Here is a 23124-nt window from a genome sequence, read left to right on the forward strand (position 1 = left end):
GAGCAGTGATATCCTTGGCATGTCAATGTGTAGCCTCATCATCCTACATTTACAAGTGAATGTGGCAAGTCGTATACTTTACTATACTTGAAGCTATTTATCTTTAAGTACAAGTTTCCAAAATGTCCGAATCATCCCTACCCATGGTGATGATTCTGACAAGAGCATGGGATGATTTGGACAATTATTATAATTGACATTTATCTTCAAGTCTGATGATAAATGAAACAGAAATATCATACGAAGTGTTTTATTGAAATAATTATGATCAACTTAAAAGATTATTCTCTCCGTTAGTGAATGGCAGACAGAAAATCTACGATGTTTGCTGAGAATAAATGTTAAAGTAGTCTTAAAGAATATTGTAACCTTCAAAACAAAAACTAAACTTGAAATATCCTTGCCACCAAATTCTTAAATGACCAAAATTTACTTGAAATTATTCTCACCATGAGTAAAAACCAAATATAATCGTAACTCAAATACTTGAAATTTGTTGTGCTTAAATATTAAAGCTGGCGTAACCAATATTGTGTCCTGCAAAAGAAAAACAAAATTTGAAATACCCCTGCTTTCTTTTAATACTCTGCTGAACTGGGTTTGGAAGCACTCCAATTACTGACTCTTTACCAATAGTTGCTTCATCCTCAATTTCTGGATCTATCCCAACAAGAACTAAATCTCCCTCCTCTGGGACTTTATCAATAAAACCCACTTCTGTGTCTTCTATCTCCTCCTCTGAGATGTCAGAAGAATTATTGTTAAGATCGGCTGTCACGAGTTCTTCAAGGTGATAAATGTCTTCATCACTGGTCTGGCCCTCTGTATCTAACCTTTTTTTGTATTTTTCTTGCTTTTTAATGTTCTTGAAGTATCATTTCCAAACTTTATTTCCTTCTTGGCTGTGTTTTTCGGCTTTTTCTTCAGTTCTTTCTGTTCAAGTTCAAGCTTTTCTGGAGAGTCCGTTGCAATAATGCATCTTCCCCACTTTTTGCCTTTAGCCGTCCCCTTCCTCTCTCCAGCTTTTGGGAATGGTCTAATATTCTCAGGAGAAAACTGCTGTTGTGATGATGGTGTAGGGTGTGGCTGTGGTGTTACTTCGTGTGAGTTTGTTGTGCTTTCAGGTGGTGTAGTTAGCTTTGGCCTATCAGTCACAAAAGCCCCGACAAAGTCACTTTCTTGAAAAACATATGCCAGTTTCCTTATTATTTTAGTTGATAAACTTGATAGTCCGTGAAAAATAGCAGAGCACTGTTTCAGATAATCAGCTAATTCTCTTTCCATGTGGCCACTTAAGACCTGCCTAACTGAGTAAGAAGGTAACTGAAACCTCTCCTGGCCAGCCTTGTCTCTATCTTTCTTCAAATAGTCATGAAATGTGCTCCGTGGGATTCCAAACTTAGGAGCAATTGTTCTAACTGAACCACCCTTTTCTCTAAACTCTGAAGTGCATTTTCTATAGCAGTAGCATCCCTTTCCCTGTTGGTTTTCTTCTTATACTTTCGTCCCATAATAGGCCTTAAGGAACTATAATCAATCTGAAACATAAGATAAGCTATTTTAATTTGTAATTAGGGGGTTCTTTGATGGGTTTATGAAGTGCTTTATTAGGTAAAGGTAATGAAGGGCTAATAAATGCATATACACAAAACATAACTTAAATAATGTTAGTGAAAATCTTTTGTTTCTTTGTTGGAATTCTTAATTAGTAAAGATTTGCTAGGTGGGTCCCAACCCTAGAATGTCCGAATCATCCCCCACATACAGTATAACCACTTGATGACACCCTCAACTCCAAATCCTTTCAGATTACAGGCGGGTAATAGCTACATCTTCGTCATATAGTACAAATTTACACCCAAAACTCATAATCAGCTCCCATATCATATTCACTACACCAAAGCTTATGATTCAAACGCAAAAAAATTCATAGGAAATTAGAAAAACCACAAAAATTACCCTCAATACTAAAGTAATCGACCCTAACCAACCAAAGTCTGTGTCAATGGTAAACAAACTCTCGCGATTTCACGTGATTTCTCGGAGCTGACGGCCCCTTACATTTTCCAGGAACTGTACTGTCCGGACCATCCCACTGTCCGAATCATTCACCGCTCTCCCCTACAATGAGATTTATAATATTTTCTACCTTACTGGCCAGCATATAATGAAACAGGAAGTAAATTTGGCATTGTTCTATAGCTTATCGGGAAGACAAAACTTATCATATTTAGTATAAATAAAAGAACTTTTGGACTAGAAAATCGGAATAAAACAACTACTAGCAAAAGCAAAAGAAAACTAAGGCGTGATCTGATGCTATTGTAAAGACTTTCCCTACCAAGCTACTCTACTAAAAACATGCGAATGGCGCAGGAAATAACCATGTGCACAATTGATATAAAGAATTATAAATAGTTTTCAAAAGATTAGACTACATGTACTGTAACTGCATATATAACGGTCTACCAAATTGTGATTACAGCAACAAAACTATCAAATGAAGAAATCAGGCATATAGTCAGGCCCATCGTAATTGAGTTTCATTGCTAGACGATGAATGGAGGATATATTATCCTGTGTGTTCATTGTCGGTTGTAATTTCTGTATATACAGTCTCTCAGAGTTGTAGTACGTGGTGGAATTCAAGATTTCGACCGTTCTTAATAATGTTGGGCGGTCCAGGCTGTTCTCATGTTTTTCACTGAAGTTTGTAAATATTGCGCCTTCTGTAGATGGCAAGAAAGACTTTTGGAAAGACAGATGGACTTACTGATAAATAAATGAGGGCATTCTCTATTTTGGCATGTGAATCGATATACGACGCTCCGTCTCTTCAAGTCTCCGGATGACGAGGGTGATCTTGAAGTAGTCGGAGGTGGCGGGTAATTACACATGTACTCTTATGTGCTACTACTCCCGGACAGTAACATTGGTGTGTGTAGCCCTTATAAAACAGATTTGCTCTTTCGTAGTAGGGTCTTGATACCACTTGTTTAGAGCCGATTTGACTTGCTTTTGAGTTTCTCTGTTTGAGAAACTGCTGTTGACAAGGGTTTGGGTTGCTCTGTCAATTTCGCTGTTTCCTTTAACTTGCAGTCGTCCCGACAACCACTTTGCCCCTTTACAGAGAGGCTATGGACAGTCGGTTTAGACCATCGTGGGGTATCGTTCTTGGGTTTGGGTCACTTGCAAATCAAGGCAGGGGATCGTTAAGTATACCTTAGTTTACCCAGACCACTGAGCTGATTAACAGCTCTCCTAGGGCTGGCCCGAAGGATTAGATTTATTTTACGCGGCTAAGAACCAATTGGTTACCTAGCAGCGGGACCCACAGCTTATTGTGGAATCCGAACCACATTATAACGAGAAATTAATTTCTATCACCAGAAATAAATTTCTCTAATTCTTCATTGGCCAGTCAGAGAATCGAACGCAGGCCCAGCAGAGTGCTAGCTGAGAGCAATACCCACCAGTCCAACAAGGAACTGGAAGGGGATAGTACGCCAGGTGTGCCTCTCGCAGGTGAAGTGGAGGACGGAGGAAGCTTCAAACATCCATCGGAAGATCTCTAGATCATCTTCAGATTCCACCTTGGCGAAGGTGCCATCGGTGGTAGGTAGGTGGGGTTGGTATCTGATCGAAGATTCTTACCTCTGCAACACCCATATATAAGATAGCAAAGAGGACTTATCGGAGACTCCACCACCATACCATCACACTGAGTCTAGAGTTGGCCACTGTATAGGTGATGATGGGAACTGTCTTAGTACAGGCCTCTAGCAGCGAACGAGGCTCTTCTCTACCAGTACCAAGAACAGGCGTCGTTTCGTCTCTGTAAAGCCTATCAAGGATGGATCCAATCGTCCCATTACGGGTACACAGGTGAAAAGGCTCTCTATATCAAGGGAAGTGTTCCAGGCCAGAACTCTTATCTATACCTGCTCACAAAATAGGTTTAACGAACATCGTATGCCCTTCATCCCTGATACTGTTGTCGCTCGTCCGCCGACTTTCTGCCGGCCCTTGTCGGCTTTTTCCTGTAAGGTATCATTGCTTTTTCTGGACACAGAGAGCCTTTTTTCACTAATGTACACAAGGACAAGACGATCAGCAGAGATGTAGTAGTTAGATCTAAATTGTCACTATAATTACATAATCGTTTCCAGTGCGCATGCTGGTTTTGAGGACTACCTAAGGATTTCAAGGTCAATTTTTCAGCAATTTACCGTAGGAAACTTAGTTTGATTCGTCATTTTACAATTATAGCATATATATATCTATATATATATTACACACACACACACACACACACACACACACACATATATATATATATATATATATATATATATATATATATATATATAAAAAATTTTAGAGCATAAATTATATAATGTTATTTAATGTGGAAAACTGCGAATGGAAAACAAAATTGGCAAGTCTTATTAGGCAAAGTGACCTGTAATCTTTAAGCCATGTTTACAACATGATACATAGGGCTTTTAATTATGTATTCGTTACCAGGGAACTCATTTGTATTTTGAAATTACTTTTGACTATAGTTTATTCTGAAATTTCTTTATTAAATTTTGCTGAATATAAGCAAGGATATCCTTGTTTATTTTCAGCAAAATTTGATAAAGAAATATCAGAATAAACTATAGTCAAATGTAATTTTAAAGCACAAAAGGCTCTTTCTTTAAATGATTTGGTATAGAACTTTTTTTTTTTCATGAAGGCAACCGTAAATTTCGAAAGCCATCAAAAATAAAATCTCAAGATGATAGAACGTTTACGAATGTTTGTGGAAAGAGTTGATTACAGGATGAAATAACGACTCATATTTAAAATATGTATTCATATCTACACTACAACATTCATATTTGGCACAAATGTAAGAAAATACATTTCAAATGCAAAATATTGAATAGAATTTGTCATGGAAATGCACAAGTGAACTGGCAGTGGAATACTATGGCCCAGCATTTCTCAACACATTAAAAACTAACAAGGTCTACACTATACAATACATCTAATTACCTATTTCAACAGTCCTGTTTTCATTCTCCTGGTTGCCTCTTTAACTTATTTATAGCAAGCGTTACTTACTGCAGTGCCAGTCAGATTAATAATTAACAGATGAATCAAGAAATTTAGTCCCATTTGAGTGATTTTCTTCTTCCCGCTACTACTTAGGAAAACCATTAACTTGTCTTATGGCACTTTCTTTCCTTTAATCACTAAACAGACCTCTTATTTGTAAAGTCGTACATGAATTTTTGAAAAAATCATTTAACAGTTTTTAAGACTTGCTTTACAAAATAACTAGAGCAAAATAATCGATGGTTCTATTCTGTGCCAGGACACAAACAACATCTAACTGTTACACCAAACGTTTAACATACTTATACCCCAGCAATACTTTCGAAATGCAAAAGGTACAAAATACTCCACAATTTTCCTAAAATACAAGTTATTATGCTGCATTTACCATCGTTAAAAACATGGAATATCAAGACAATGAAATCTTATATGTCGTACACACTAAAAAACGCCAGAGTGCCAGCAGCATCATTATTTTCTGATAATTTTTTTTTTTTTTTTTTTTTTCTTACATATGACATTTGCCGTAATTGGGATGCCCAAACAGTATTGCAAATCCATGGCTGATATTCATCTTAGGGTCTGATATACACATCAATATCAGACATAAAATGTGAAAGTAACTTCATAGAATATTAAAAGGATTTCGCTTGAACTCCGCAAAATAGCTTATTCAGGGTAACCAAATATGTACTATTCTCAGAGCGCTTAAAAGATATCAGATATTACTACATAATATAACCTAACTGACAAAAATTTGCAGTGACTTCAGGTCATTAACAATTATAGCACCATTAGAAACAACATAGTATAATCTGTTCTCACTATAGGACCATGTCTGTATCATATCATATAATGGACGTTAGAAAGATAAGGCATACTAGTACAAGTTTCTTAACCTATAGCTTCCCTGACAGGAAATTCGTTCAACTTTTCTCTTGTTTTAATTAATGTGACTGCAAGGCAATCACGTTACTTAAAACAATACAGTTTTTATTCATACTCCTTTTACATTTAGTAACGTACTTTTTCCTTTTTACAGTTTGCTCGCACAAGAAGGAATCCGTGCTGGCATAAGGCCACCTCATTCTAGCCACAATCTTTATTTTTCACCAATATATTCTATATAGCATAACATGCAAAAAAAAAACAATATTCATGTTCCCAACAACAAAGGATCTCATCCTTCCCAGCAACAAATTTACACAAATTTCATATCTACTGATAAACATCATATTCTATTCAACTACAGAATGAACATATCCTTTACTTTCTGAGTAGTGAATGATCAGGTACAAAATGAGCGCTCCAAGGCCCATGCTAATGGCGTGCGTGGTCAAGACTTTCAGGTAGTGGAAGAAGCCGGGGCCATCTCCGCCGTCTTTCTGTGACGTCAGTAGTTTTAGATTCTTCTCTGTGTATGGGGGAAAACGTGCCCTGTGAAAATAAATGGGAGATTGTACATTGCTCTAAATCTACACATTGTGTGTATATATATATATATATATATATATATATATATATATATATATATATATATATATATATATATATATATATATATATATATATATATATATATATATATATTATATATATATATATATATATATATATATATATATATATATACATACTGTATAAATATACACAGTATATATATTATATATATGTATACATACATATATATAGTGTGAGTGTGTGCGTGTGTGTAAAGCTAACTGACGATATCCAGGTTTAGAACTGAATTACAATAGAAAGCTGAAACTTTGAATATGCAGATGTTCCAGTTTTGCTGAGTGCATTGCTGAATTCATTATACGTTTTGAGAGATGGTGCCCAAGATAAATTTAAGAAAATCAGATATAATGCGGATAGAGAAAGCACAAAAGGATGAAATATCATCAAATGGAGACAGGATTAATGAGGTTGAATCTTTTAAATGTTTTGGGAAGAAATGCTATCCAGCACAGATTCTCTTGATTTGGAACTTAGTGAAAGGATAGTGAAAGGATAAAAAAGGCAAATCAAACAGTGTCACAGTCTGGAATCTCGTGAAGATACTCTAGAAGGCTTGGTGTAAATGGCTGATTTCACCATCCACCTCTGGAAGGTACAATTAGCTAAAGCCACCGTCATCAGGGTTAGGGGTATGCAGTAAATGAATGAATTCTTCTGGCACAAGGATGAATTTTTAATGAAATATCAACATATGTTAGCTGTCGTTCTTGTTAGATGACTCTGCGAGGTTACTCTGTCTATACAGATGTTAAAGTTGGGCTCCTATGAAGTGATGGAAACGCTTCTAGGGTAAAACTTCCTTATTTCTGTGAAACTTCATGAAATCACTGCTATGCATGGCCCAAGCATAAGACAGATATTTTGGCAAGAATTCATCGAGGCCCTCTGAATCCCCTGAGTTGATGAAAGAATATACAGTATGTTTTATTTATTTTGCTAAAGACTAATTTGTCTCTTTCTGTTTGCTGATATGTATGAATGCCATTTTAATATTCCTAGAAGATGGTGGAAAAATTAATTACATATTAATTACATTACATATGAACGGTGCAGGGTGCTGTAAACCTCTGATATAAACAATGATTATTTCTCAGAAATAACACTGTTTAAACCAGAAATTATTCCTTCTTTAGGTATAATTTGATTAAAATGCACTATTATTTATAATTTGCTGTGTAAACTCCAACTGTATTTTTACTCTTACTTCTTTTGTGAAATTACCGTTTATGGTTACAATTCAAGAGCCTGGTAATCTTTGCAAATGCAAATACAAAAATAATTGTTCCTCGAAAAAATACCTTTAATGCACTCTAGGCAGTGTTAACACCACACGAAGCCAAAATGAGAATATGTTTTGCATCAGTTATTTTTGTTCGAAGGAGGTAAGATGAATTTAAAAGAAAAATTTGATATTGATCAAAGTTAGGAAAGAGAAACATGACTCAAAATGTGACAAGAGCCTCTCACCTCATTGCTTTGTCAATGAAAGAGTTGTAGCTCCTGGAGAGACATGATTTCTTGTGAGTGAAGGTCTCAAACGTGAACTTGCCATGGTAGGAGCCCATACCACTATGTCCAACGCCCCCGAATGGTAGCTCAGTATCTGAATATAATAACATAAAATTTTTGAAAGGAAATATTAGAAATGAAGATACAAGAGATTATTAGGGGAGACTGAGTATAGTTATGGAGATTTAATTTTGAAAACTTTCTATTTCTTTTTCATAATAATATATATACATAAATATTTATATACATATAAATATACATGCAGTATATACACATATATATATATATATGTATATAAATATATATATATATATATATATATATATATATATATATATATATATATATATATATATATATATATATATATAGGAGCCTTGATGGCTTGGTCGGGAGAGCAGCAGACTCAGACTTCATAAGAAGTCTGTGTCGCTGGTTCAAATCCAGCCGGCCGGTCAGAGGGCGGACACTTTGCTATCCGTAGACACCCGGGATTATGTATGTAGTCAACGGATAGGTTTGCTGAAAGCAAATGGGTTTACAGACTAATATACACACAAACAAAGCCACTCCAAAATCTTCTAAAAACATAACAGATGCCTTACACGTCTCGAACTGTCGGCCTAAACCGCTCACGTCTCATCGCTGCTAGGGGAAAGGGAGCTGGGGATTTGGCACGATACATATACACATGTGCTACCGGGGTCTAAGCGATGTCAAGCAGGGCAGCCAATAGAGGCTACGGCCTACCCCAACGCCAAATCAAAAGTCCTTCAAAAGAAGGCATCGTGCTTCCCCATATGAGAAATGGGAAAAAGCACGTTAAACGAAGAAGAAGAAGATATATATACATATATATAGAAATAATCAACATACAATTACGTGTGGAACAGAAATAAATTTCTGACTCACACTGAAAGACCTGGGTTCGATCCTGATGTGTTAGAAATTTATATATATACAGTATATATATATATTATATATATATACAGTATATATACAGTATATATATATATATATATATATATATATATATATATATATATATATATATATATATATATATATATGCATGCACAATATACCTACATATACATTAATTTTTTCCATTTCCAAGAACGCAGTAGAGACAGTAACAGAGAAATATATACTTACGGGCAACATGCAATATTGTATCATTAAGTGTAACTCCACCACAAGGAACTTGTTTCATGAAGATTTCCGTCTTCTTCTTATTTTTACTGAAGACGTACATGGCTAGTGGCTTCTCTCTGGGTCCATGTGGAAAAGACAGATTACTTTATCAGCACAGAGATGGACTAAAAGACAGAGTCACCTCTACACAAATTAATTATATTTCTTTCTATCAAATTCCTTAATCACAATGCACATTGAAAGATGTAACCAAATTTTAGCCCACCTAACTACTACTTCCGTATACAATTTCTAGTCTGATGAAAGTATGTTTTAGAGTATTTATGAAGTTTCATGATGGATAATACAAAAATCAAGAGTGATGGGTCGGATCTGTCAGGTGCCACTTGAGACTGACATTATTACTGTATTATCATTATTCAGAAGATGAACCCTAGTCATATGGAACAAGCCCACAAGGGCCACCGACTTGAAATTCAAGCTTCCACAGAATATGGTGTTCATTCGAAAGAACTAACAGAAAGTAATGGGAAGTACAGAAAGATAAGCTCAGTTATTGGAAAAACAGATAAATTAACAAATATATAAATAAATAAATAAAAAATGTAAGTAAAACTTTTAAATACCAGGATAATTGTATTAGGGTAGTAAAGCATTGCAACTGTGCTTGAAATTCTGAAGTTCCAATTGCGACATCCTCAGGGAGGCTCACATATTGAAGACATCAAAATAGTCTCTGATACATCAAAATCAGACATCTTTGCCTATAATTGCCCAAGAAAGTAGAGCGTTAGCTACAGCCCAATGTTTTCAGACATGCTCAGCTGAAATTTTATAATATTAGGTCTCTTGGAAGAGTATTCTTAAAAAGACAGAATATGACAGCTTGGATAAAAATACTTGATACATTTACTTCTTTTTGGACACGCTGATCTCGTTCAGAAACTGTTACAGGTGCAGCATTCCTAATACATCACGTAAGAGGATCAACAGTTAATGAATAATGTTTATAAAGTTGTTTATTTGCTCTAGAGCTGGATATATTCCTGAGGGTACGTGTGGAAAGAATGTGATGTTGCTTCATCTGATGCATGCATGATTGCAGCTAATGCATGAATAAGGTGGTACGCTAAGATAGTTCAAGAGACCCTTGGTTTCCTTCTTGGCGGCTGGTGGTTTTGCAGTCATACATGGCACAGCTAACAATTGCTATTTTACCTCAGCTTGCATGCTGCTTTGGAGGGTTTCTTAGCTGTGATGTAGTTAACTACAAGTGTATCAGTGCTCAACAATAATGACTTGGAGGTATAATAGCTGTGAGTAGGACTAGAGGTTATGGTCTTCAAGAGTCTATTGAAGACTTGCACATAAAGGTTTTCAAGATGACCATCATGAAGGACCAGGCAGCTGATAAGAGCATGAAAAGACTGAGGGTCTCAGGATACGGCTAAAAGGTATTCTTGACAACATCTCGATAATTCATCACTGCATGCTATGGGTCTGGAGTTACAGATATGTTGTCAGTCTGGGCTGGCATTTGGAAAGCAAAACTGTAACGCAAGACTATTTCACAACAGGAAATCAAAGCCTTAGCCATTCATTCTCTAACCCATCTACATAACAGAAGTCTTTGGTGACATGTCCGCAGCTCTCATTTTCAAAGAAAGTTTTCTGAAAGTAACGATAAGTCCAAATAAGATGGATTTTTTTAGTGTTTCGAAAATGTTGTCAAGCACGGTCGCATTCTCTCTTAGCTGATTATTCTAGTGTACTAGTAAATTACCTCGATTTTTTCTCAGAAAGTTGCAGTGTAAAAGGCAAGATATATGTGTGATCTGCAATTCAGCTTTCATACTCACGAAAGATGTTTATTTGAAATCAAGTGTACCAGAATTAAAATTTAGTTAAGAGATTTCTGAGTTAATAATATTGTATGTAGTTGCTTCCAGTTCTATAGTAATTCCCAAAGATGATATTGAAAAGGACACACCAGTGTGCATGCGTGAAAATCTGAAAATACAAGTGCTTCTTTGCTTTCTAGAATAATTGGGCATGCAAATATGCGACTTGATGGTATTGCAATTCATTCTGAATTGAGTACCACTGAATGATTAAAAATTCGATTTGCGCCACCTAGGCATTCATTTTTCTTGACAGATACAGTTCGAACTTTACAGAAGTAGTTTAACTCTACATTTTACGTCTTCACTCTTTTCCTATTACTGCCATACAGGTTATATATGTTAAATTAACGTTAAATTAAGGCATTCCCTTTTAGCAAATAACTGCAGAACGTTAAAGAAAACAGTATGCACTAAATGAGGCATGTATTAGATTTAAATATCCGATTAACAGCAATGAATGCCTCTTAAAATCTAAGATATAAAATAAAATAAAGGACCAATATTATTGCGTTTCCAAAGTGGGCGTACTGTACCGAGAATAGAGAAACAATGAGCCCCATTCATCATTAGCTACCACACGCCCTTCACTGTCTCATTCAGTCATACCTGTCATTGATGTAGCTGATTGCCTCCACGTGAGAATCGACGTTGACGACGGGTAAGATAGGTCCAAAGATTTCTTCCTTCAATATCTTGCTATCTTTATCCACATTCACCAGAACGGTTGGCTCTACCCAACGATCTGCCCGGTCCACCTTGCCTCCGATGGCTGCTTCGCCGCACTTCAAGTATTCCTCCAGACGGCTGGAAGACATCGCAGTTATGTTTTTTATTTAGGAAGGGAATGCTGAGCACAGTATTTTTGCGTTGCTTAAAAGGGCTGTGTCAAACATGTGTATGCAAAACTACAGTAGATGAAGCATTAGAATGGTGACTATTAAAGCAACTTTAATTCTTCATTTAAAGAAACCAACCCATCCAGAGAAACATGCACCCAGAAAGTTGGAAAAATTATACCAGTTGTTACCAGTTTACAACACACACACACACATATATATATGTATATACATATATATATATATATATATATATATATATATATATATATATATATATATATATATATATATATATATATATATATATTTCAACACTGCTATTTTTCCTAACTACTGTATAGGAATGGCTCCAGGCAAAACGGTTACTTCCACATTCATACTTTACGTGATTAATTTTGGATGAACACCCCTTTTCAGAAACTCTTCTGCAACTGGAGCCAAAATGACCTCTTAGTTTCTTGATTTCCTTGTATTCTTTAGGGTATGCTCAATACTGCACGCCTTTAATTTGATTGGAGATAAATGAAGAGGCTATTACTTCTTTTTCATGATTTCAGCCAACACAGGTGAGTTTCCAGCAAGGACTTTTGTTTGTGATATATCTGACTGCAGTGTGGATGCACCATTAAGAGTAATAGTAAATACTGTTACTCACTCGACATGTCGCTCAGCAACGATCCGACAAAGGTTTTCCGACTTCTGAGGGTCATCGCCATACCATTCCTGAAGGACTTCCTTCGCTTTTTCTACAAAAATCTTTTCTGTGGCCTTTGAGCAGAGGATGTAGTCTGGGGCTATGCACGTCTGCCCGAGGTTGATCAATTTGCCCCACAGTATTCTCCGGACAGCCATGTCCATGTCAACATCTTGATCAACGTAGCAGGGGCTGAAACGTAAGATGAATCATAAATAAAGATTAAAAAACCTGTCATGAAATGAATATATAAACAAATAATAAACCAGATCATTAATGATTTGTGAAAAGAATAATTAATGATGAATATGGTGAAAATTTTCACGGAGAGAAATGAATTTACGTAACTTAGTCAGCCAGTTTTTATCTTTTTGAACAGCAACTGACTGAAACCACAAAAGAAGCGTTTATTAGCCGACCAATAAAAAAAAAAATGGTACTGAATAAAGACGAATATTTTCTGTGTGAACGACAATATTCATTAAGATTGCTGATGGAATTTTGAGACATGGTTTTTAAATTACATGAGTTCCTTGGATCTGTTAATGAAATAAGGACAGAAAAACACACCTCAGTTATGGTTTATCGCTTAAGGTAGCAAAGAGATCTGAGTTCGATAATACAAGGCGAATTCCTAGGGCGTAGGAACAACACATGCAGCGCACCCTTCTGCAAACGCGAAATCATAATAGAGGAGAATGGCGATTTGATTGGCCATATTTAAAAATGATAAGAGCGACAAAATTTCTCAAGAGAAATGATCAGCTAAACTGATTTTCCTACGATTTTGAGCACTTTCTCACTATAGTATGCATTCAAAGGTTTCTGAGAATTCTTGACCGGATAATTAACAGCGAAACTAGAATAAAAAGGATGGAAATGTGCCTATCATCTAACTTCCCCGTTGCTCTATACACAGAATTTTAATAGAAAACACTCAAAGCGAACGGTAGGACTGAAATCTATAAGTTAAATATGTTCGTAATGTAATATTTTATATGATTATTTACAAGAAGAGACACTATTTTTTACGATCTTAAAATTAGTTTAGAATAGAAAAAATATAAATATTGAATATCAACAGGCTTACCGTAATTGTTTTTACATTATTTATGAATTTTTATATGGGCCTGTATACAAACAAACATTTAAATTACAAAATTCCAAAGATGGTCATTAAGGGGTTCATAATGTAGAACGAGTGTTAACTTTCCACTTTTCCGATGCTCTTCATTTATTGTTCTCTTTTTTCACTCTGTAACTTACACCTGACTTTTTTTTACCCATCCTAGGCTGAAGCTGATGAACCGCAAAGAACTGCATAGAAGGAATACACATATATGGCAAAAGTGAACGCAAGAGCTCTACCTTTTGCCACCAAGCTCAAGGGTGACCGGAGTCAAATACTTGTTGGCAGCCTCGCGCACGATTTTCCCAACCGTAGTGGATCCAGTGTAGAATATGTAGTCAAAACGCTCCTTCAAGAGCTCCGTTGTTTCAGGTATTCCTCCGCAGACAACCGGATAACAATCCTGTGTGATGGTAAATTTGATTTGAAACTTGGGATAAATTAACTGTTATAATGCAGGCATTGTGGACGGAAACCAATTTTAGTACAATCAGGTCATCACTGATGTGCTATTTCCTGTCTTTCTTCATGTGAATCTCTCCTAAATAATTCTGCGAGTTCGTGAACAAAGCTTAATACATGGTGCTAAAATAGAGGCTTCTACGAACAGACCTTATGAAAGAGTACATAATTTTTGCGTTTTGAAATCAAGCTTCTCATACATGTATGGGAAGGATAAATAAGAATGCACAAGTAGAAAGTCATAGTAAAACAACTGCGAGGAAAACGTCTTTTAATTCGCCATGTCTTTCAGAGATGGATGATTTTTGTCATGTTTGAGTAAACATGATAAAAAGCTGTACTAACATTACAGGTGGTTTGTTATTGAAAGTGGACACCTCTGTGATGATAGCCTGGGTTTATAAATATAAAAATCGACCTAGGAACACATAAGAAAAAAAAAAGAATAAAAACTGGAACGCTAAAACATTCCCGATTACAGTTTGTTAGAAAATGTTTTGCTTTATCTTTTTCAGACAGTTTTTTTGGAATCGAAACTTTCTTAAATGACTGGAATAACTCTTCCAGATTACCAGTATATCTCTTCCAAAACGAGAGTTATAGCCTACAGCAAGGAACTTAAACTCTGTAGAACTTTGGAGTATTTTATATCATAGGCCTTCACGTTGCTAGGACTTCAGAGTGCATGACCCCCAACTTTTCTCCACTCTCAAAATTCATATTCATCTTTTCATTTAACCGCTCTTAATCTGTGGCTGTTAATGACATTATCTCTTCCCTTTCCCATTTATGACGATGTTCTCCAATGGTCCCTTGTCTCACTTGTTCTTTTCCTTATCTTTATCAACGACTTCCTTTACCCTTAAGCTGATTCAACTCAACAATGGTTTTTTATTTTACTGGTACTCAATTTCGATTTGGCATCTTCTTCACTATCTGACAGTAGAAGCATATCCGAATGAGTAATGCCCATGATTCACGCTCCACTTTGACCTCGTAAATGCATGTCTAGAATATTGTTCTCAAATTTATAGTGCTTCGTCTTTTTTCCTTCTCTTGAAAGGTTTAAATCAAAGGCACCTTTTCTAGATCTTTCTGCCACAAATTGCCTACACTGTCTCTCGTGGAGAGGTCATAAATAGGAAACGATTCAACTGAGATAAAAGTGTTTGTCCTCCTTCTTAGTCAACCGTGATATACCCGCAAGGCTGCCGTATCCTACATCCTTCTTTGTATCTCATGTGGTTCAGTAACTGTTGCCTCCCTACAGCTATGCGAAGGGTCTTCTTTCGTAGCTCCTGTTCTATAACCTCCCTGTTTTCCAGAGACAGATGGATAGCTTTCATCGGGAGAGCCTACGAATTCATTCTTTCACCTCTCTGTGTTCATTCAGAGATGTGTTTCCAATTCTAACTTTTATATCATATAGAAATAAAAACCGAATGTTAGGAGTCATAAAGAATTTTACGAAATGAAATAATGAATCAATTTATTATTATTATTATCATTCAGTAGATGAAAGCTATTCATATGGAACAAGTCCACAATGGCCAATGACATGAAATTTAAGCTTCCAGAGAATATGGTGTTCATTAGGAAGTACTGAGAGGAAGTAAAGTGAAATACAGAAAGAAGAGATCCCACTTATCAAAAAAGACAAATAAATAAATTAATAAATAGATAATAGATAAAAAAAAGTAGTAAAATGCAAGAAGAATGGTATTACGGTAGCAATGCATTGCTTGTTCGCTTGAACTTCTGAGGTTCCAACTGCACGGCATCCTCTGGGAGGCTGTTTCACAGTCCAGCGGTGTGAGGAATAAAGGACTGAATATGAATCTTACGATATCTACAGCATCAAAAACAAATATATTTTTGGATATCTTTTCTTGAACATGAAACTGATAAGAGAATATAACAAGTGATTTCTATGTATTGAAATTCTACCAACGTTTATCAAATCATATCCTAGAAAACATGAAAAAGGAAGGACGGGAAAGCAAATGCAGTGTCCATCAAGGAGTTATGCGTCTAATAGCAGATAAGAACTTGATCTTTCAAACAAATGGTTTCAGGCAGTGAATATATTGAAGCTCACTTATGTCTGCCCTCAACAGACAAGAAATATCGTTACGTCATTATTTTTAGATATCTTATCTTGAACATGAAACTTCTTTCTCGTCCTTCCTTTTTCATGTTTTCTAGGGTATGATTTGATGAACCTTGGTAGAATTTCAAAACATAGAAATCACTTGTTATATTCTCTCATCAGTTTCATGTTCAAGATAAGATATCTAAAAATGATGACGTAACGATATTTCTTATCTATTGAGGGCAGACGTAAGTGAGCTTTAATAATTCACTGCCTGAAACCATTTGTTTGAAAGATCAAGTTCTTATCTGCTATTAGACGCATAACTCCCTGGTGGGCACTTCATTTGTTTTTTCACCCAGTCTTAACTACTTTGAACACAAGGCTATAAAGAGAAATGACTAGTTCTTCTTATCACTGATTTGTAGAGGAAAAAAAATATAAAGTGCAACAAATACTTGAATTTAACACCTTAAGTTAAAGAGGTTTACTAAAGAAAATTTTGAAGTCCACATAAGAAATCTATCTGTATTCTTGTAAGCGAGTTTAGCACAAGATCAATGGGACTCGATGAATAAAGAATTATAAATGAAATGAAGTCACAATAGTGCAGTATTCATAATGATCTTCATTTGCGTAATTTCAAAAGGATCATAGATATGGCTAATGATCCTTAGAGAGTAAAATCAGAAGCTTACAGTACATAGAGGTCTTCTACCAATTTACAAAACCCTATACTATATCCTTTCATTATGTTCTCCTGAATAGTAATAAAAAAACAAATTTATTGTCTGTTTCTCTGGCTCATGAAATTTCATTCTCTGACGGATGAAAACTTTACCTTGTCTATGTACTTGGGGACAAGATTTGCGATGGCAGCCGCTGTGGCAGGTGACACCTCTGAAGGCTTGATAACAACGGCGTTGCCAGCAGCAATTGCACCTTTTGGGAGAAAAGAGAAGTGTAAAGAAGTGATTGTTATGCAACCAAAATTAACTAAATACGAATTTCTTCTAAACAGAAGAATTTAGCATTTTACAATATAATACATTTCCTAAGCCACGAAATGAAAATATTCCTTGATAAAGCAAAACAAGGTAGATTAAGATATGGGCAAAATAAGGACGTAACATTTTAAAGTATGAAAGTAGAGTCATTCATAAAGATGTTGGATATTTGGTTACAATATTTCTATTTTGTAGAGCACGAGGCGTGGCAGCTTACGCCTTCAACAGTCAAGATGGAACTCAGACTTTTCACAAGAACCATATTCCAAGAATATCTTCTCTCATAACCAAAAAGTCCGTAACTTTGAAACTGAAGGTGAATCATAATTGATTGGTCAGGCATATAATTTCTTAATTCAGATAACACCTCAGTGCCAAAACCTCAGTAAAACGCAAACTCTCAGGGTATGACATCCTCAGTAATAGAGAAATTAACTTAATATTAAAGCTTTTGATTGAGACCCTTAAACGGGTATTAAACAGAATGATCTGCAATTGGTTGCAACGCATTAAGAGGGAAAGAGAACCACTTCACAACAAAACTCCTTTCAACAAGAAGTGATGTGTACTGAATTAGGAATAATTAATTAATTTCTTATCTACCATCAAAGTGAGAAAAGTAACAGCCACTTTTCTTGACCTACAAATTATCACTGCTTACAAAGGCATATCACATTCAGATAATGACCGTTACAATTAAATGATCGGCAAAGAGGCACATAAGAGCGAAAAACCCTTATACCACACACCAGTGCAATGGGTAATCCAAGAAACATTGATTGAATAGCCTTCAAATAAGACTGTACCATCTGTATTTTTAGAGCAATAAAATATTACAGGTCCACTTAAGAATAATACTTCAGTGCATTCTCACTGTCCCGGGAAAGCTGTGGAGCCCAGACACAAAATCACGCCAGTGTTAATATAAGAGAACCTAAGCCTAGTCACTGCTGATGACGGCTTTATATTCTTTCATCTGCCCTGTTGATGACTACCTGGTCTATAATAGACAAGCGGTGTCAGTAAAGCAATCTTTGGTATCATCTGGCCTGCATCTCTGACTAGAATTCTTGCTTACTGGTTCCCTAACACTCAGCCAGAGCTAATCCTCGTCATGTAGATCTGTGACACAGATATAATCTCGGAACAAGCATGTGCCTTATTGTGTGCAAAATTCAAGCCTTACATTGTTTTTTCTCACTGGCTTTATACATTTTAGGAAGGGGGCCGTGGATTTTCATTTTGTCTAAGACTACTCGGTCACTGAAAGGTGGTTATATAACCAACAGTATTCTATCTTTCATACCCACAACTAGCTTAATTTAACAATAACCAACATTTAAGGAATCATTAAAACTAACGAATTTCAATACAAAGATTAAAATAACCGTTAAAGAATTTTTACAAAACTTAAACGACAAAATTTGTTATAGCTTTTCTGTCAAAGTTAACAAAAAATCAAGATAATGTCTGCAGAGGCCAAATAAAATGAAAGCAGACACTGCATTGTATATGGCAGCTATTATAAATACATGCTAGTTTATATACGAGCATAGTGAGTAAACATAAATGCTTGTAAAGTTCACATAATCTTTCAGTAAGTCCCTATAGTTTAAACAATATACGAATTCGAATTGCAAAAGGATTAGTAACCATATTACTATTAGTAGTAGTAAAGAAACACATCATGTTCTATAACGAGATGTTGAACTGAAAGGCCATAGCATACGTAAAGGAACAATTGAAGATGAGAAGCCCGTTTCACTTAATGTTTGAAGTCTTCAAGCCTATTCCATTTCTTTATTCTGTTATACCTGGGAAGACACAGTAATTTCAGCCAGAAAAGAAATTCTTTTTAAATGCTATCGACGCTATGAATGTCGTGGATTACGACTAGTTTTATAATAATCTCAACATGAACTATACTGTACTTGTCTTTTCTCGATCCAGTACAAGAATTCATTATGAACAGACTCTACAGTGTCTTCAAGCAGCTTCTGATTAATAAAACGAATTTTTCAACGTTTCCTTACCAGCTACGGGAAGCATAGTAAGCTGCAGTGGATAATTCCACGCTCCCATCACGAGGACAACTCCATACGGTTCATTATAGATGTAACTTTTGTCAAAGGGTATCTTCGATGGCACCTCCTGTGTCTTGACCCATTTGTCCAAGCGGTTAAGAGTATAATCTATGTCGTTTATTAGTCCATGGACCTCTAGCATCATGCCTTCCAATTTGGGCTGAAGGAAAGAAAATAATGTCAAACTCTTTTGTTTGTTCAAGTCTAAGTTGTCTCGAACTTATGGAGGTTAGGTGCCATCCCAAAGTTCAAAGCTAAGTACCTCCATCTTGCATACCTGTATATGTGCCAGTGGTGAGAGGTACAAAAATAACGCTAATTTTACCTGGAAAATGTCTTGAAACCAATTAAACATACTACAAATGTACCAAATGCTAATATATGACAGTTAAAATGTGGATTATATATGTTAAATAGGATGGCGTAATATTTGGCACATTTTTAATATTTGCGATTTTTTGGGTACGATTTCCAATTATGGCTCGCTTACACTGACATGTTAGTAGATATAACAATGGAAAACAACCACCATCATACTTTGCCGGACTCACGCTGTTAAGGTTGAACATTCAGTCAGTCCATACTGCATAATTCAACATTACAACATGAATACGTATAACACAAGATGATATGAAAAGCAGATACATTGAGACTCACAGGCAAATAACAAGCTGGCATAGAAAAAAATATATCTATAACCTCGTCGACCAGTAGGGCAAGTGGATAACGATCTTACCATGAATAATTCAGCATGCTGGCATAATCAGGCGATATCTTTACAAGGACAACATTCTCTCAAATAACTGAATCGATAAGTCCCCTGAGTAGCAACTTCACATGGCTTTTACATAAGTAATCCTATGTGTTTATTAGTATCTTGAAATAAGTACAATCACAACCACATATAATTACTCAGGTGGTCCCAAACAACCGAATCAGATCATTCGTGACTTATTACAATAAAACAACCGAGTTCAGAGACTGAAGAGATGTTGAAAAATTCACCCTTTGCTCTGCGGAAAAGAAATTGCAACTCAATCTTTCCTATATCACTCCTCCACCAATCAAACTGCACAACTGCTTTATTTACTAGAAGGATAACCAAGAAAATTATCAGGCAGCCGGAATCTCCAACTAAGAGGCTTAATACTATTACATTGGTAACATACTTTTGTCCATGTGACTCGACTAAGCGGTAGCTGCATCCCATTTTATCTTAAAAAGCGCTTACACTCAACAATATTACGTTGAATAAAACAAAATCATAAGAGGCTGACACAGGTGGGGTTACACTGAAAATATCTGCTGCATTCCCTTTCCCCCAACCCCACCCCAACACACACACACACAAACAAACATCGGAAACATACCTTCCTGAGATCTGATTGTAGAGCTTTAAGAAATACATGGCTATTTTCTTCATACATTTTCTTGAGCTGCTGAAGCTGCTGACGTCGGAATTCCACTGACAAAGTACGGCCATCTTTGAATGCCCCTCTAGCCCGACCAACAATCTGAAATCGGAAGTTCATAATTTTTAGCTGGTAATGATGAGTAGTATTTTCTATGCAACAAAAGCGGCAATAAATTTTCCATTTACAATTACAAGTGCATTAATGCGAAGAGTATAATGATTTCAAGATATTTCGTTATAGATTAAACTGTGGAAATTTCATCTCGGGTCTCGCCTGACTCAAGAAAGTGGCCATCAGGCACCCCGCAATTACAAGCTCAGTGCTACTGAATACTTCGATACTATTTTCCATCTAAACCAGCGCAAACTCCTGTTTACATTTTTACAGCTGTCCAATTTGGATTTTGAAAAGGCAACCCATTTCTCGTTTACATAGAACAACGATTTGTGCACCAGACTGTGATGTACTGTAAAAGAAGCGGAACTCCGAAATATGTAGCACTCACTGAAGCAGAGAGGCACTAAAGTGAGGAAATCAGTAAACTTTAGGTTTGTAAGTGGGATATCCTGCAAAACTTTAATTCACTGCGTTTTATCTCGGTCATTCCTGATAGCCAAGGATATACTGATAACATGGTTAAATAGGTATAAGCCAAGTAATAATTTGGCAGTAAAAATGCATTTGCTCTTAACATGGAATATCCAAGATGTGAGTATAATTAAATGACTTTACATGTTTTTCTTTATACAAATTTTTTTATGCTGCATCAATGTATATTTGAGAGTGGCTAAAGACATAATATTGCAAAGTCGTGCACCGTAGAACATATAATACATGTACACACAAATGAATGCCAGATGCACATGAACTTTGTAAATTTATATATATATATATATATATATATATATATATATATATATATATATATATATATATATATATATATATATATATATATACATACACACACGACTGTCAAATATTTTCTGTTAAAACAGAATTCCTTCAAATATAAGGAAGCCCATAGAAACGCCAAAATGTCCTGAGGCAAATAGTGAGTGAGAAAACGTTACAGAAAAGCGGTATTCATACCAGAAGATCCATCGGTCAGCAGTCAAGTCAATCCAGTTGACAGGTTCTCTTTAATCTTCTTAATCGCTGGTTGGAGGAAGATTTTATCTATAATATCTGAATCCCAGGCGCCTCTTGAGAGATTCACTGCATTTCTTTGTGTAATCAAGGCTGATTCCACCAACTGGGTTTTAACCGACAATTGCTGCTATAAATTATATGAGACATATTCCAGTTTATTCTGTGGTTATGGTATTTATATGGTTAAAAATAGCTGAGCTCTGTTGTCCGTACCTAACTAAACGTTTATGCTATATTAATCTCTGGGGGAGTGATTTGCCTGTGAAGTTGATATAAGATTGGTCATAAGCGAGGCAAGGGATTTCGTAAACTCCTCTGTCTTAGGGGACTGGTTTTTGTTGGTTGTTAATCAGGGATATGACTAAGGTATTTGGGTAAGTAAAACCAAAAGGGTTAGAGTTCCCAAGTGTCTGTGTGAACGTCTTAATCCTGTCCAGGTTTGGGATTTTTATTTTATTGTTGGGCGTCTCTGGTTTTGTTATTGGGAGGACGGTAGAAAATAGTGTTTGCTTTGTGGATCGATTTCTCAATTAAATGGTCAGGGTATTTTAAAGATGACAGCTGCATACGGATTAGCTCAATTTCCTTTTCCAGGAGACCCGGGGAGCAAATCCGTAAGACTCTTAAGAATAAATTCCTGGCTACGCCAATTTTGAAAGATACGTCATGATAGCTATAAAAATGGATGTATGACAGAGAGAAAGTTGGTTTCCTGTATATAGTAAATTTGTATTCTATCGTGTCTTTAATATTAATTATTAAAACGTCAAGAAAAGGAATTTTGTTGTCTATTTCCCATTCAACTTTAAATTTGATGCTAGGCAGTAATGCATTTAATTTTGAAAGAAATTCACTGAAATTGCCCCACTTATTATCCCAAAATTTTAAGATATCATCTTCATATCTCATCCATAGCATGTCTTTAGGTTTTATTGCGTTTATTATTACAGTTTCAAAATATTCCATGTATAGATTGGCTAAAACAGGTCTTAAAGGGCTGCCCATGCTGCACCCGATTTTTTTTTTTTTTTTTAAAATGACTCCCCGAGTGAAAA

General features: G+C 35.7%; 1 protein-coding gene across 3 annotated transcripts in view; it reads right to left on the minus strand.

Moving 5' to 3' along the window:
* Nucleotides 1-4841: 4841 nt before the first annotated feature.
* Nucleotides 4842-23124, minus strand: part of LOC136827942 (aldehyde dehydrogenase, dimeric NADP-preferring-like) — a 157179-nt gene continuing 138896 nt past the window's right edge. For all 3 annotated transcript variants that reach the window (XM_067085486.1, XM_067085485.1, XM_067085484.1), the window contains 9 exons: nucleotides 20873-21016; nucleotides 19452-19662; nucleotides 17253-17353; nucleotides 14097-14260; nucleotides 12690-12920; nucleotides 11802-11999; nucleotides 9292-9407; nucleotides 8095-8230; nucleotides 4842-6543 (listed from right to left, as the gene is read on the minus strand). In XM_067085486.1, the coding sequence (XP_066941587.1) occupies nucleotides 6345-6543; nucleotides 8095-8230; nucleotides 9292-9407; nucleotides 11802-11999; nucleotides 12690-12920; nucleotides 14097-14260; nucleotides 17253-17353; nucleotides 19452-19662; nucleotides 20873-20929 (1413 nt within the window). In that variant the 5' untranslated portion in view covers nucleotides 20930-21016 and the 3' untranslated portion in view covers nucleotides 4842-6344. The remainder of the gene's footprint in view (nucleotides 6544-8094; nucleotides 8231-9291; nucleotides 9408-11801; nucleotides 12000-12689; nucleotides 12921-14096; nucleotides 14261-17252; nucleotides 17354-19451; nucleotides 19663-20872; nucleotides 21017-23124) is intronic.

Source organism: Macrobrachium rosenbergii, chromosome 42, assembly GCF_040412425.1.
Source record: "Macrobrachium rosenbergii isolate ZJJX-2024 chromosome 42, ASM4041242v1, whole genome shotgun sequence".
Taxonomy (NCBI): Eukaryota; Metazoa; Arthropoda; class Malacostraca; order Decapoda; family Palaemonidae; genus Macrobrachium; species Macrobrachium rosenbergii.